Source organism: Anolis carolinensis, chromosome 2, assembly GCF_035594765.1.
Source record: "Anolis carolinensis isolate JA03-04 chromosome 2, rAnoCar3.1.pri, whole genome shotgun sequence".
NCBI classification, from domain to species: domain Eukaryota; kingdom Metazoa; phylum Chordata; class Lepidosauria; order Squamata; family Dactyloidae; genus Anolis; species Anolis carolinensis.
Window position 1 is genome coordinate 185770104 of NC_085842.1, and position 16479 is coordinate 185786582.

At 39.2% G+C, this 16479-nt stretch overlaps 1 protein-coding gene across 4 annotated transcripts in view; it reads left to right on the plus strand.

Moving 5' to 3' along the window:
* Positions 1 to 2943, plus strand: part of spice1 (spindle and centriole associated protein 1) — a 39116-nt gene extending 36173 nt beyond the window's left edge. For all 4 annotated transcript variants that reach the window (XM_062971316.1, XM_008120466.3, XM_008120467.3 and 1 more), the window contains one exon: positions 2343 to 2943. In XM_062971316.1, the coding sequence (XP_062827386.1) occupies positions 2343 to 2347 (5 nt within the window). In that variant the 3' untranslated portion in view covers positions 2348 to 2943. The remainder of the gene's footprint in view (positions 1 to 2342) is intronic.
* The last annotated feature ends 13536 nt before the right edge of the window (positions 2944 to 16479 follow it).

Genomic DNA, 16479 nt, shown 5'->3' on the forward strand with positions numbered 1-16479 from the left:
ACAACCTCAAGCAGTCACACTCCAAACTCCACTATGGTGAAGACCAAAGAGTTGTTGTAGGACACCAGAAACAAAATTGTAGCCCTGCACCAGACTGGGAAGACTGAATCTGCAATAGGCAAGCAGCTTGGTGTGAAGAAATCAACGGTGGGAGCAATAATTAGAAAATGGAAGATACAAGACCACTGATAATCTCCCTTGATCTGGGGCTCCACACAAGATCTCACCCCGTGGGGTCAAAATGATCACAAGAACTGAGCACGGGGGAACCTAGTGAGTGACCTGCAGAGAGCTGGGACCAACGTCGCAAAGGCTCCCATCAGTAACACACTACGCTGCCAGGGACTTAGATCCTGCAGTGCCAGACGTGTCCCCCTGCTTAAGCCAGTACATGTTCGGGCCCGACTGAAGTTTGCTAGAGAGCATTTGGATGATCCAGAAGCGTATTGGGAGAATGTCATATGGTCAGATGAAGACAAAGTAGAATTGTTTGGCAGATACACAACTAGTCGTGTTTGGAGGAGAAAGAATGCTGAGTTGCATCCAAAGAACACCATTCCTACTGTGAAGCATGGTGGTGGCAACATCATGCTTTGGGGCTTTTTCTCTGCAAAGGGACCAGGGTTACTGATCCGTATGCATGAAAGAATGAATGGAGCCATGTATCGTGAGATTTGGAGTGCAAACCTTCCATCAGCAAGGGCACTGAAGATGAAACGTGGCTGGGTCTTTCAGCATGACAAAGATCCCAAGCACACTGCCAGGGCAACGAAGGAGTGGCCTAGCCAGTCTCCAGATCTCAACCCTATAAAAAACCTTTGGAGGAAGTTGAAAGTCCGTGTTGCCCAGTGACAACCCCAAAACATCACTGCTCTTGAGGAGATCTGCATGGAGGAATAGGCAACAGTGTGTTCCAACCTTGTGAGGACTTACAGAAAACGTTTGACCTCTGTCATTGCCAATAAAGGATATATAACAGAGTATTGAGATGAACATTTGTTATTGACCAAATACTTATTTTCCACCATAATTTGCAAATAAATTCATGAAAAATCAGACATTGTGATTGTTTGAATGTGTTTTCTCATGTTGAATGTGTTTTCTCGAAGTTGAGGTCTATCTATGATGTCAATTACAGGCCTCTCTCATCTTTTTAAGTGGGAGAACTTGTACAATTGGTATCAGACTAAATACTTTTCCCCCACTGTAGGCCAAATAGGAACACATAGGAAAAAACATGGAGTGTTTAGGGCAAATTATATACATGAGAGACATAGTTTTCCAAAGTACCTTTAACAAGCCAGGCACCCCGGTAAGTCATGGCCAGGGGTAATCTACCCCTGGTTGTCATGGCACATCATAGCACATCACATTCAGCGGAAGACTATGGCAAGGCATCTTAAGGAGTGCTCTTTGCCTTTCATTGGGTTAGTGCTCTGGCAGGCACCAGAGAGAAAAAAAGGAGACTTCAGTAAGTGGTGACCTGGCCCAGGTAAACTAGACATCCCAAGGACTCAGGGCTGGTATGTATGTAACTATATGTATTCATATCCCACTTCTCTTCCAAAGGAGGTTGAAAGCAGCTAACACTAAAAACATATAATATGTAAATTAAAATCCAAAGCATACAAACATTAAAAATGAATTAAACACAGGACTGATTAAAAATAAATAGTTAAATCCAGTTGAACCATTTAAAATCCTGTTACACTACATAAAACACCACACTCCTGCTCAATATATGTAGTTAGTGGCTGCAGATTTCAACATTTTACAAGAGTGATTCATAACTAATTAATTTTTCAGGTTGATTCCACGTTTCTTTTTTATTTTTTTTATTTCTTGTACAGCTTTTGATATAAAAGACGCACGCGTTGAGAATTGAAATAGTATTCATACAATATCAGAGTTAAATTTACTCAAAAATTAGATGTTATACAGAAAATTGGGAAACCTGTTTGAATTAGTGTTAAATTGTCCAGAATATATTTTTGATTAAACAAATCAGGAATAGAGTTAGGGTTCCATGGAAAATAAATGAATTCTGAAGGGTTCCATGACTGGAAAAGTTTGGGAACTGCTGCTCTAAGGATGAGCATGACATTCCCCAGGTCTTTCAGTGGATTTTCACTAAGCAGGCTGGGTTTAATCCTGGAATCTTAGTCCAACATTCAAATAATTGTATCATGACTAGGGTCCCAAAGCATTCCATCTGTTTCCACAGATATCTCTCTACATCAAGAAATTAATTGGAATGGGTCAATAAAGAGGGGATGGCAAAAAAAAGAAAAACGCACATTCAAGAAATGTAACTCACTATATCTTTTTCTCTCCATTTGTAGACTGAAAATCAAAAAGAAGAAGGCTGGTTTGCCTTGTCAACCCACTTCAGGCAGTACCAAGTCTAGCCACGTAGATATAATTTAATTTTGTTTTAAATGGAGTTTATGCTGTTCATATAAAGTTCTGGATCCCCTTGTGCCAGAACTTTGAAATTCCAGCTGTGCTAATTATGCTGTATCCTCTCATGTCTGTGGTTGTGCATCTCAAAGGAGCACAGCTGGGACCCACTTTCAGGCATGATGTCTCCAGGATTCTTGCTCCCTTACAACCACAGAGCTGTGAAAAGAATTGTGCATAACAGGCTTGTGTGCAGCATCTCCTGCTCCCTTAGCTTTAATTACACAATTATTAAAGGAACAGGAGACTCACTGGTACAAGCAGCTTGCTCTGTGCAGCTTCATGTTCATTGTTGCATGTTTAAATAGTGCTCACATTGCTAGCCATCCATCTGAATTAGCATTTACTGGATATCTCTTCTTTGTAATGTTTAGCACTGTGTTGTAAAATTATCTTGTATGCCATTGAAATGTTGGTTTAACAAAAACCTGACAATGTTTTAGCCCCTATATTTTTGAGAAATAAAGCCATTTTTCCCCCGTGGTAGTAGTGATTCAATCATGGAAGAGATATTATCTCACATAAAGCATATTCCTGGACTTGGACATACAATTTGGTGAGTGGGGGATCTAGTAAACTCATGGATTGTGACTTTCTCAGTTTGTCTGAAAAATGTATCCTGGCTTAAAACATTTGTTCATCTCAAGAATTCACACAAGTAGTATCCCCTGCTCTAGAGGGGGAAATGTTTAATCAGAAAAGTATTGTTTCTCTTTTTGCTTATTTGTGCAATAGGAAGATGTGTAAAAGTACACTTGAAGGATAGAATTTCAGCCACACACTACTTCTCACACCACTTCTCAGTTGTATAATGTAATCTGTATAAAAGTACATAATCACACATGAATTGCTATAAAGATGTCTAAACATACCTATTTGGCATGTGGAAGAAGGACAGTGTATAACAGCCATATGTATACTACCTTCTTGCTACCTGAGACTGATGCATACAGTCCCGTGGTTCCTAATGGCTTTGGACATAGGCTTTGGGCTATGTGCTATCAACATTTAAAATGTTACTTTAATCTGTTTTCAATTACAATATATCAGGCACTGTACTGAGGAAGAAGGTAGACACACAGACTAGCTACATTGGTTACACAAAGGGGATATTACATTTTATTCAGCATTCACACATGCACGTTCATTACAGACATACATTACCATCCCTTCTTCCTGCACCTGGAGAAGAGACCTGCACGTGGGCCAGATCGCGTTACCTGCAAATCTGCCATTCTGCTGATACACCACTGTTCTCTGTCTCTTGAAGAAAAAGGCAGGTGTGCAGACCCTGTGTTCCTGCAGTCTGTCACACTTTTGGAAAATAAGTTCTCTTATATAACATTTTTGCTGTTGTTCTAAATTGATTAACTTGTTATCCAACTAAAACATGCCGACACTCCATCAGTTTCAAACAGATGTTGGTTTTTTCCTTAAGAAAAACTTTTTTCTTCCTGCAGCAGGCTAAAACCTTTTTATTCAGGCAGGCTTTTAAAGTGTTTAAGATCCAGTTCAGGGTGTGCTGTGGTTTTAATTTTGAACATGCATTGAATATATTTGAATGGTTTTTAACTGTGGATTTTAAAATATTGATTATATTTAATGCTGTTTTAATGTTTGTGTATTTGTATATTTTAAATTGTGTTCTAATGCTTTTATGTTAAGCCTCTTTGAGTACCCTTTGAGAGAGAGAAAGCGGGGTATAAATAATAATAATAATAATAATAATAATAATAATAATAAAGCTAATCTTCACATGACGTGGATTGACTACAAAAAGGCCTTTGACTCACTCCCACACAGCTGGATCATCAAGTGCCTGGACGCTATCGGGATTTGTAAAAACATTGGCACCTTTATTGAAAACATGACGGAGCACTGGAAAACTGAACTGTTTGTTGAAAATGAAAGCTATGGACTTGTCAACATCAGAAGAGGAATTTTCCAAAGAGACTTATTGTCCCCTCTGCTTTTCATTATTGCCATGATCCCTCTGTCAACAATCTTACAAAAAACAAACCTCGGCTATCAATCATCTAAAAAATCTCACAAAATTTCGCATCTGATGTTCATGGATGACCTGAAGCTATATGGTATGTAGGATGCCAATTTCCTTGCCTGACGAAGGTAGGATGCCAATTTCCTTGCCTGACGAAGATGAAAAAAGGCCTGCTTACTTATGGCAGTGATCTGGGCCTCCATTGTCACAGATGAGTCCAACACAACACCAAGGCTTTTAACAGTAGCAGATGGAACCAGAAGATCAGGTGGCCTAGAAGATCAGGTGGCAGAGAACTCTTACAAGTCAAACAAGCAGTCAAAGAAGAAGAACATGTGTTCTGGATTATGGCACTGAGAATCTGGGTCACTGACATTATGAACTGATAAGACACCTGCATCCTGTGATCCTGAGAAGAAACGGCTGCTGGACTTGGCGGGGAAACTTTGCGGGGTTTTGTTGGGTGGGAAATGTATCTTTGAATGAGGGGGAAGGGTATATGTGATGACTCATGGGCCTTGTAGTCCTGTTCCTAGTACTATTGTGGCAGACGAAGAGGAAAACATGGGGTTCAGCAAGAGCCGGAGTCTCTTCACCTGCAGGATGTTGATGTTTGCCCTCAAGAATTCAGCCAAACAGGCCTTGGGCAGAACTCCCCTCCGTTTCCCAGGAGGGAAAATTATTCTAAAGACAGGGGAGTCAGGGAGGCTAATCGGAGAAGCCTGAGAATCGCTGCCAAACAAATGGATGATTAGGTCTGCTTCCCTTGGGAAATTCTAAGGAGTCATGCATCTGGACAGAGTTGGGTTTCGCTTCTCGTTCTCTAGGGAAAGAGTTCTGTTGGCGGGAAAACGAGACCCAATATAGGTGTTTGGCGCGAGGGATTCTTTGCGGAGTCAATTGATCAGCTTGAGGAGAGAGATCGTGTGTGGACTTCGTAATCCCAGTTCCTTGCTTCCCGGATCAAGCTTCAAGCCTTGCCCTGTCTCACGGTTTTACCACGGACTCTGTTCATGCTTCATGTTTGTCTTGTCTCCAGTCACGGATCTAGTCAAGAATCAAGTTTATTTCCAGCCTTGTTGTCAAGCTTCATTGGACTCTAAGACTCTGTTATTTCCCCACACTATTGCTTGGCAAAGTGTGTGTTTCGGTCAAGTGGATTAAAACTTTGAACTCTAATATCTTATATTGGACAATACATTTCTGGACTATATTTGATCTCATCTGAAAGGTCTGCTTCTGAACTATATTCTTCACTTGTTTTTATTGATTTTATATATTTCTTTAATAAAGATATTAGATAGAGACTGGCCTCTGTGAAGGTTATTGGTGCTCTGCAGCCAGGGACCTGACAGTATATAAAGGAATGTTGGCCGGTGCTTCCCATTCTTGGCTTTTTCATGTCGATGTGTCCTACAGTAAGGTTTCTTGTGATAACACAGTGAGTCTCGTGTTGTCATTTAGGAGTGGCTGTGGTGAGCCAACAAACATGCCCTGGCAGAATATGTAAAGCAAAGTGAAGAACCTGCTTTGATTGAAGTTAAAAATCAGAAACTCCTCAAAGCACAGCAGACAAAAAACCAGTACAAGAAAACCGCACTACAATCTAGAGCTGACAGCTGGCACAACAAAACATTGCATGGAATGTTCCTTGGCAAAATTGAAGGAAAAGCTAATAAGGAGAAGACCTGACTATGGCTCACGAATGGGACACTGAAGAAGGAGACAGAAGGCCTGATCCTTGCAGCCCAGGAGCAAGCCATCAGAACAAATGGAATTAAGGCCAAGATCAAAAAATCAGCTGATGACCCAAAATGCAGACTGTGCAAGGAAACCGACGAAACCATTGATCATATCCTCAGCTGCTGTAAGAAAATCGCACAGACAGACTACAAACAGAGGCACAACTATGTGGCCCAAATGATTCATTGGAACTTATGCCTTAAGTACCACCTCCCAGCAGAAAAGAACTGGTGGGATCACAAACCTGCAAAAGTATTGGAAAATGAGCACGCAAAGATACTGTGGGACTTCCGAATCCAGACTGACAAAGTTCTGGAACACAACACAGTTGTGGAAAATAAAAAGGTTTGGATAATTGATGTCGCCATCCCAGGTGACAGTCGCATTGACAAAAAACAACAGGAAAAACTCAGCCGCTATCAGGACCTCAAGATTGAACTTCAAAGACTGGCAGAAACCAGTGCAGGTGGTCCCAGTGGTGATCGGCACATTGGGTGCCGTGCCAAAAGATCTCAGTTTGCATTTGGAAACAATAAACATTGACAAAATTACGATCTGCCAACTGCAAAAGGCCACCCTACTGGGATCTGCGCGCATCATCCGAAAATACATCACACAATCCTAGACACTTGGGAAGTGTTCGACTTGTGATTTTGTGATATGAAATCCAGCATATCTATCTTGTTTGCTGTGTCATACAATAAAATAATATGTAATAATAATAATAAACCATTGTGTTTGAATGTGTTGTCAAAGGCTTTCATGGCCGGAATTACTGGGTTGCTGTGAGTTTTCTGGGCTGTATGGCCATGTTTTCTTTTTATCACAGTTCATTAATTCTTCACTTCCTTTTGCAGTTTTCCAGACTTCATTCCAAAATGTGTATTCAGTCTTTGCCAGACCCAATCATACTATTTTCATTCCATCCACACAGCATAATCATGTTTCATTTATCCATCCACACATCACAATCATGTTGAAACAGCAGTATCAAAAGCTAAAAAATAACAATTGAAAAGGCAAAAGCACCCCAAATACAGACCTAGGTATTGAGTTTGGACAAAACCTAGTATTTTTCATTGTAGAATAGATTTTACTATCAACGCTGCTTGTCTGATACATTTGTGGCTATAGAAGATGTATTTAGCATTCTTATTTGGGGAAGAGAATATATGATAAACATGAATTTGTTAATATATCTTGTATTAAAATCAAGTGAGTAAATAAACTTAAATCCAAATAAAACAGAAGAACTATCAGTAGTACAGTGTTGGAGGTCACTGATCAGCTTGTGACTTCTCCCTTCAAAATATCAGGTTTATTGCTGGGATATTCTTTTGGACCCAGTCTTCTGGTATCTACTATGACTAGGAGTTGTTTTGCTCGTGTTCAGCTAGTACAAGACAGCTTATTTCTGATATGATCACAGTAGGCCATGTTAATGTGAAAATTTAGAAGTCTGCTTTCTTGGCCTTGTTTTGATTTATTTATTGTTCAGAGGGTTTGCAGGTTCTCATGCTTTCTCAGCAAGTGATGATTTTGTTTGATCTTTCCACTTTCAGAAATGCTTCAAATTTGCATTCTAAAAATTGAAGTTGGGTTCATAAACCATACTCAATTGAAATTAAAAAATGTCAGTCATCTGCCGTTAAAAATTCTGTAAGAATTTACCTACAACCTCTGCAGGAAAGGAAGGATTAATACCATGCCTCACAGCCTCTGAGGATGCCTGCCATAGATGTGGGCGAAACGTCAGGAGAGAATACTTCTGGAACATGGCCACACAGCCCCAAAGACATACAACAACCCAGGATTAATACCATTTGTTTGGGGAAGGAGGAAAGGATATGGATTGTGTGCATGTATGTGAACAGACCATAATGGGAAGAAGAAGAAGGTGGGTGTGGGTCCATTTCAAGCACATGGCCCACTCTGCAACCTGGAACCTTTAAATTGAAGGTACAGACCCCAGAAACCCCCCATTGTGGTTTCCCAATTTGGGAGAAAAAGGGAGAGCCAACAGAATACATTCTGCCACTTCATGCTGCAAACCAAGTATGGCAGCATGGCATGAAAAATTTTGAGGATGCTCTACATCCTGCAGTATCAAATATTCAGCCAAGATTTGTTCTTTTAAAAATAAACACATTCATCTCATTAGTATGCAGATTTGCTTTCATCTTTAATAAACAGTAAAATTATATGTATGCCAGATAATTGCTTTAAAATACATTTCTTTATCAGTAAATGTTTGATTTGCATACCTATTGTATTTTATACCCTGGGTCGTGTAAAAATTCCTTGGGTGGAAAAAGTTTAAGAAACTGATCTAGTCTTTTTCATCCTCTTTCTGCTGCAATGAGATAACATGAAAGGCTGAAGAGATCAGGCAATGAAATCAGTATGAGCTGATCTTTGCAGGTAGCTTGTCTTCCTAATAGTGATTGTACATATTATGATATTTCCTCTCTGGAAAAAAAAAAGAAGAGAAGTGGAATGTACATTACCTTTTGTGGCCATTGAGTTTAAATCAATGAATTTATGAGCAGACATGTTTCCATAATTTCAATAAGGGGATATCATCACAGGCAATCACTCATGGCAGCATATGATTGTCTTCCAAGGGTAGTGTCTTGACAGTGGATCCATAAGTGACCATAGAGACCTATTCTGGATTTGCATAGTCTGTTACAATAAGGACATAGATTTCCAGATGAAAAGCGGTTCTGACAAAGGTTTTTAATGCTCTTTCTTCATGGCATGTTTATCCCTTTTGCCCTCTATTTGTATCTCTTGAAAGTCCATAGAACTGTTGGTAGAAGCAGATTTCCAGTTAGAAAACTTGAGGGCCAGGGCTTCCCAGTTCTCTGTTTATTCCATATTTTAGGCTAGCTTTAAGCTCATTTGCAAATCTCTTATGTTGTCCACCAACATTCTGGTCTGTTACTGAGCAGACGGTAGAGGAACTGCTTTGGGAGATGGTTATTGAGCATTCGGACAACGTGGCTAGTCCAGTGAAGTTGATGGTGGAGGATCATCATTTCAGTGCTGGTTGTCATTGCTTCTTCCAGAATGCTGATGTTTGTCTGATGTTTTCTCAAGAGATTTGCAGCATTTTTGGATGCAATGCTGATAGAATCATTCCAGAAGTTGAGAGTGATGTTTGTAGACAGTCCATGTTTCACAGGCATACAACAGAGTTGGGAGGACAATAGTATCTTGGCTTTCCTTATGGATGTCCTGATCTTCAAACTTTTGTGGAGAGGTGGCTGCCTATGTAACAGAAATGGTCAACATTATATAATGTTACACCATTAAGCTTGGTGCCTGCTTGTAAGGCATGTTGGTTTTCTTGATGTTCTGTGAAAGGCCAAGCTTTTCATATGCTTCTACAAAGGTGTTTAAAGTGGCTTGTAAGTTTTCCTCTGAATGAGAACAGCTTACATTATCATCATTGTATTGGAGTTCTATAACAGAAGTTGTGATCTTAGTTTTGGCTTTCAGCTTGCTGAGGTTGCCATCTGTTTGATATGTGATTTCCACATAGGTGGAAAGCTTCCAGTCAACAAGGGATGTAAAATCATAGCTATAAAGATGGAAAATAAGGTTGGAGTAATAACGTAGCCCTGTTTGACACTTGATCCTACCTTAAATGTGTCACTTTGGGAGCCTTGCTGTCCAAGGCTGTTGTCATAATGTTCACAAATTTATCAGGAAATCCAATTTTCAAGAGAGCATTATGGTTCACGGTGTCAAAGGCCTTTGTAAGATTGATGAATGCCATGTACAAAGGTTTATTCTATTCCTTGCATTTTTCTTAGAGCTGTAGTGCAATGAAAACCATATCCATAGCTCCTCTGGATGGGTGTAAGCCATTCTGGGATTCAGGGAGGATATTTCAGAAAATATGTAGAAAGCTATTCTTGTAAGGATATTTCTGGCAGTGGTTAAAAGGGGGATACCTCGCTAGCTTCAACTGTCTGTCTTTCTCCCTTTTTGAAAAGGTTAATGATAATGGCATCCCTGAAGTCTGCGGGGATTTTCTCAGTCACCCATATCTTTTCAATAAGTTTGTGGAGTTATGGTTTCAGCACGAGCCCACCTTCTTTAAAGATTTCAGCAGGGATCCTATCAGGTCCAGTGGCTTTGTTAGTTTTTTAGTTGATTGATGGCTTTGCTGATGTCATCCAAACTAAGCAGTACTGCAAGCTCATCCTGGTTTGTTATTGAAATAAGTTAAGCTGTTAATTCACACACTCCTATTATAATACGTTAATTATAATTTCATTATAATGATTTCATAAGTATTTAAAATAATACTATCAACACTAATAATAGTTAATAATGTAATCCTTTGCATAACATTGCAGACCCCCAGGGGTCCCTGGACCCCAGGTTGAGAACCACTGGTCTAAGTCCTAGACTTTTATTTCACATTATTGGTAGGACTACAGGTCTGAAAGGGAGGTTGCATTTGGCAGAGCTGTTCTCCTTTGTGGCATGATAACTCTTTATGGGGGCTAGCTAGTCTTCCATTTGTATGATTCACAGAAACCATAAAGAAGAAGGACAAATTGCTTATCTGTAATTGTAGTTCTTCAGGTGGTCATCTTAGTGATCACAGAAGACTGCCCTTCCTCCCCTCTTTGAGTTTTGCCTTTCTTTGGCTCCTGTATCTGCTGCTTCTTGGCGCCAGGGAACTCAGGGTTTAGGTGATAAGTGCACATATATAGGGAAGGGGAGTGAGCAAGGCTACTGCCAAACAGCCTTCTATGAAACTCTAGAACAGTGATTTTCAAGCTGTGGTCCTCCAGCAGTTTTCAGCTTCAACTCCCAGAAATCCCAGCCATCTTGCCAGCTGTTAGGAATTGTGGGAACTGAGGTCCAAAACAGAGGACAAAAGGTTAAGAACCACTGTCTAGAAGGTCTGAGTTATACTCTGCACAGGTGTAGGATACTGTAATCCAATATATGTGATTTCACAGATGACCATGCCAAGAATTGCACTTTTAGGTTAGCAATCCGTCTTTCCAGCAAGTTAGTTACATGGAAAGCAGCCTTTTCCTTTTTCCTATTAGGCAAAGAGGTCTTAATTTGTTTTTAAAATGTGTGTGAGAAAGCAACACATCTTCCCTTGATAACAGAGGGCTTGTCCCACCAGACTTGACTTTGAACCAGTTGGGATCTAAAACAGCACATCACTTACTTGGGATTTTGTGGATGGATCTAACAGGTCTGTTAAGTACATCTTCTTCTTCAATGTGACATGTATAGATCTCATGGAGCAATACAGGGAATTTCAAAATGGATACTACCCTATGGGACCCATCTTGCTTCTCCTCAAGGATTTCTGTTGTGGAATAGTTGGACAAATCTTCTTGCTTGCGATTGTGCCAGGTTACTTTTGGCATGTGGTACCAACCTACTGAAATGCATTTGGCCACAAGTGTATCGTTGACTGTGCTGAACTGCACCTGAGGCTCTTCAGCATCTAGAGATGATGAAAGAAAAAACAAGACAATTAAAGAGGAACTAATTACAGCTGGGATAATAATTGCACTGGAGTCTCTTAAGGAAGAAGTAGAACTTAAAAATGTATTTGCTATGGTGACATTTTACATAGTAACATAGAGATTTGATTGTTTGGATTGTGTATTCATGCATGACAAGAGGTTGGACTGGATGGCATTTGTGATCTTTTCCAGCTATGATTCTATCCTTTTTTTAAAAAAATTTCATTTTTCCAAACCTTTACTTCTCATGAACAGCCTATATCCAATTAGTAGTCTTAATGCAGAACCATTGAAACAGTGAAATTTTGCTAAGGGTAGATTGCGCATTCAGCAATTTATTTCACAAGTCTATTTTAGTTATCAATACCAATGAGATATAGGTAAAAATACACTCTAGAATTTTATTATAGTATTTCCATCTGTATTACAAAAAACACAGTGGCCTAAATCCTTGCATCCCAACTAGACTAGACTTGTGGGAACATGCTAAGAAAAAGATTATGAAGATTCCATTGACGAAATGGATTTACTTGAGTTGGAAATCACTATGAATATCAAGTATTTCAAAGGAAGAAACTCACAAATCATCTTTGAGTATTCCTTGCCTAAGAAACCCTATTAAATGAATGAATTCTTCATAAGTCAACAGACAAATTGACACATTGCACTTCCTTCTCTTCTGTTCATTTCTTTGACTTAATTATTGTTCCAGAGAACAACATTGTCAAGTGTTCAAAAACATAATTTTAGAATATCAGTAAGCAGGTGATCTCATAGGAATATCAAGTCTTGAGAGAAAGTTTGGTAGCATAATTTTTCATAGCCTATTTCCTCAGATACACAGAGTAAAGTGCCTGGGAACAAACCTTTATCGACAAGCTGTGTAAATAGCCATAGAAGTGCAAAACTTGTGGGTATGATGACAACTTGATAAGGTGATATCATCGTAAGTTTTAATGCTGAGTGTTGATGGACAAAAGCATGAGGAAAGATGTTGCCTAAAGTCAGAAGGAGTAGATATACATATGAGTAGTGAGATGCTAGTTGGGAACCAGAACAGCCGTATGATGTACTGGTTAAGACAGGCCACAAGGCCGAGGTGTTAACTAATGTTATAATATGTGTTGTGCACACATATCATGTATGTACATTACGCAACTTGTTTTTCAGTTTCTATGGTGCTTCAAAATCCTTTGTCATATTAATTGCCCAGTGTATCTCTCTGTGTGTATTACACCAGTTCTGTAATAAGTACATAATATCATTAGGTTTTTACAGAAGTCTCTGCAGAAAGGCAGAAATGACTACAGAATAAATTGTTACAGTGACCGGCAAGACGTAAGGAGTTCTCAGCAATGTGTAAAGGAAAAAAGAGCTACCATGCTGTGTTTATTGGTAAGAGAACAAAGATACTAGAAATAAACACAGGTGCACAAAATTGGTGAGTAAGAAAATTTCCTTACCTTCCACAATGAGTTTCATTTTCCTTTGTCCCCTGCCCTTTGCATTTACAGCCTTGCATATATACATGGCCTCATCAGAAAACTGTACTTGCTCCAATATAAGTGTCAGGCTGCCTTCAGGAATATCCTCCTCATCTACCCAGACCCTTCCCTCATATAGAGAATTACGTTCCCCTAGCTCTTCCTTGTTGTTGCTAAAGCTATATATCAACTTTGGGTAAAACTGGTAAAAATCCTGGAGTCCAACAAAAAATTTATAAAACTCTTTATCTTCTACTTCGTGTTCTTCCTTGATATCCTCCCTCTCCCAGGTGAAGGTCAAGCCTTCCATGCTGTCCACAAAGGAAAAATAGCAGGGCAGAGAAATATTGTCGAATGGACGTACCCTGAATTCATCCATCGCACCTATACATTGAAACAGCAAATTGAGAGTTAGTTATCAGTGCAGTAGTGGAAGGAAGGAAGCAAGCAAGCTCCCATTCGACTCCGAACTTTGCCATGAGTTCAGCAACTGGCCATGTTCTCTCAACCCCTACTCTTCATTCATTACTAGGAACGAGGAAGTTATTGATTCTTTTCCCCCCCCACTTTTTAAAACCATCATGAATTTTCTGTAATTTTCAAGTTACATAATCTTGCCTATCTGGACTGGCCAAATTCAATGCCTACATCTATTCCCAATGGGAGAGGACATGTACCACCTGCAAAATATATGATAAAACCAAAGGAGTCTGGAACATGGCCAAACATACAACAACCCCAAAGGAGTCTCTCACAAAAAAAAAAAATTGTGATGACACTAATTCAGCACTTAACATGGCTGAATGCACAGATTTGAAGCAACTCACAAAAAGCCTGTGTGGACTAACCTGTCAGTTTTGTTCTATCCCAACTCAAATTATTTTCATTCTGAATATTCTCCTAAAACATGAGCTAAAACAAAATCATTTCCTACGCCAATTCCTCAGCACCCTTCTGAAGAAGTGGAATAGGTACTGATCCATTTTACTAATAATAAGAATTAAACAACATATGTTAAGTACATCCCATTTTATTATTGCTGTATATTGTCCTAACAAAGTTTGCTTCTTTTGAGAAACATCTGCTGGGCCTGCTTGTTTCCCATCTTAAGTGCGTGGCTTTCCTCACATACAGTGATCCTCAGGCTGAGTTTACCCTCCCCAAAAAGGAAAAGTAAGGAATGTGGGTGGGGCGGGTGATGGTGCGCACAACCTGCCCCACCATAACTTTAATTATGTGGAAATCAAAATTATTTTGAACTGAATTGGACCTTCTCATCTTTCATACTATTAAACTATTGAGAGTTCCAACTAACTTTGATTACAAAACCTGCAATATACGTAATAATAAAATGGGAAATACTTAAAAAGTATAAAAGATGCAGTTTTGACTAGTGTCCTTTAAAAATCCTCTAATTTTGGCTACAGAAGTCAAGAAAATAAAATAATGTGTTCATCTACTTACCTACATGATACAGAAGTAATATACATAATAAACCATAAATACGGATCATGAGGGAAACCATCCTTAAAAAGAGTAAAAGAGAAAGATCCTTGGATCAAGGTCCAAAGTACTAAACCAGCGAATAACTGCTTCTCTCACCAAAGACTTGACTTCCCAGTGAATTAGTCTAATAACTGCATCGCTGACGATTCTTTGTCCCTATACTCTGGTGCAGCATCTTTAATTCCAGGAGGACATGTAATGAGTACATAACACTAGAATGGAAATCACATGGGTTTTTTTTTTTTTGCATCATTTGAGCTTGTACATGTGCTTGCAGAATATTAACAACAGAATACTTGATTTCTTCAATTGTAAGACACCATTGATTGTAAGATGCACCCTAATTTAAGTACCACCACTACCACTAGAAAGAATGAATAACATACAGCTGGAATTCTAAGACACATCCCATATAAAAATCCATGCTGATGTTGCTTTTTGAATTTCTATGAGTACAAAGATAGTTTTGTCAAAAACAGTAGAAATGTTTTAAAGGTTTCTTTCCGCTGTATCTCCAGCAGCATTGCTGTTACAACCCTGAAAGCTTTTATTTGAACTTACATCTGTTGAATTCCAAAATTAGTGTAGATGGAAATCAACATTGCGAAGACGGATGTGTGACAGGGAGGAATCCTTTTCTATCCCACCTCTTGCCACTAGTTGTGAACAACCTTTCAAATATGGAGGGAAGATATGTTGGGAGTATATATATATATCAGGAGGATTTGGTGGATAAGGAAGGATAACAGAACTGATGGGTTTAAATGAGTAAATATGGTAACTTATATAAGGAAGTACGGTAACTTATATAGATAGGTATGGTAACTGCCACCAACGTGAGGTAATGTCTTTTTAACGTATTTGACAAATGGTAATGGCTTTCCCTCAGGCTCACAAGGAGACTGATCTTTATTAACAACAAAATTCAAAGTTTATTTGTACGTAAGCGTGTGGTTGCAATACGTAAACGTTTCAGGATCTTAGGTTACAATGCCGTCTTGTTTGAATGGATATTTCTTAAATAACTTCTCTTCAAAACAGTAGACTAAACTCCCGGTCAACTTATATTCTCAGCCTTTCCCCTGAGCGACAATAAGCTGCTGTCTGCTTGTGACCAAGCCTCTATTTCCTAACTACCTAAAACTGTCCAAGAGCAGCGTTTCTTTTGCTGATTCCCCACAGCTCCTAACTTCCTCAGAAGTCTAACAGCAACTGTTTTTTTTCAAAAGGCACAGGCTTCAACTGCCAACTAAGCCACGCCCCCTTCTTCTCCAAGGAGAGGCTACGTTGCTATGGCAACTGCTTCCACAGGCTTCTATGTGAGACCTGTCTTCATCAATACATAACCCCCCTTTTTTCCTTTTAATAAACAAATAAAATAATATCAATAATTCCCTTTAACTCATAACATCCTTACAATATCTATATAACTTATGTTTTTATTTGCCAAATGAAATGGAAAATTTCTACCTAAGATGCACCACAGTAGAATGGATGAAGAACTCCTCCTTATTAATTCACTACAAGGAAAACAAATATGTTAGGGGAGGTTGAACCCTCTCCCTTGTCATGCTTCTGTATATTTCAAAATATTTGCTTGAAAAGTTATGGAACGAACTCCTGGCCATAATGGCGATGGAGGCAGCTTGTCTTCTTTGTATCCTAAACTCTATGTGTTGGTATATATATAAAGCATAACTTTTATTCTACTGTTTTACTTTTGTTCCCATTCTCCCACTTAGTGCCTTTCCACACAGCCCTTTATCCCAGTATC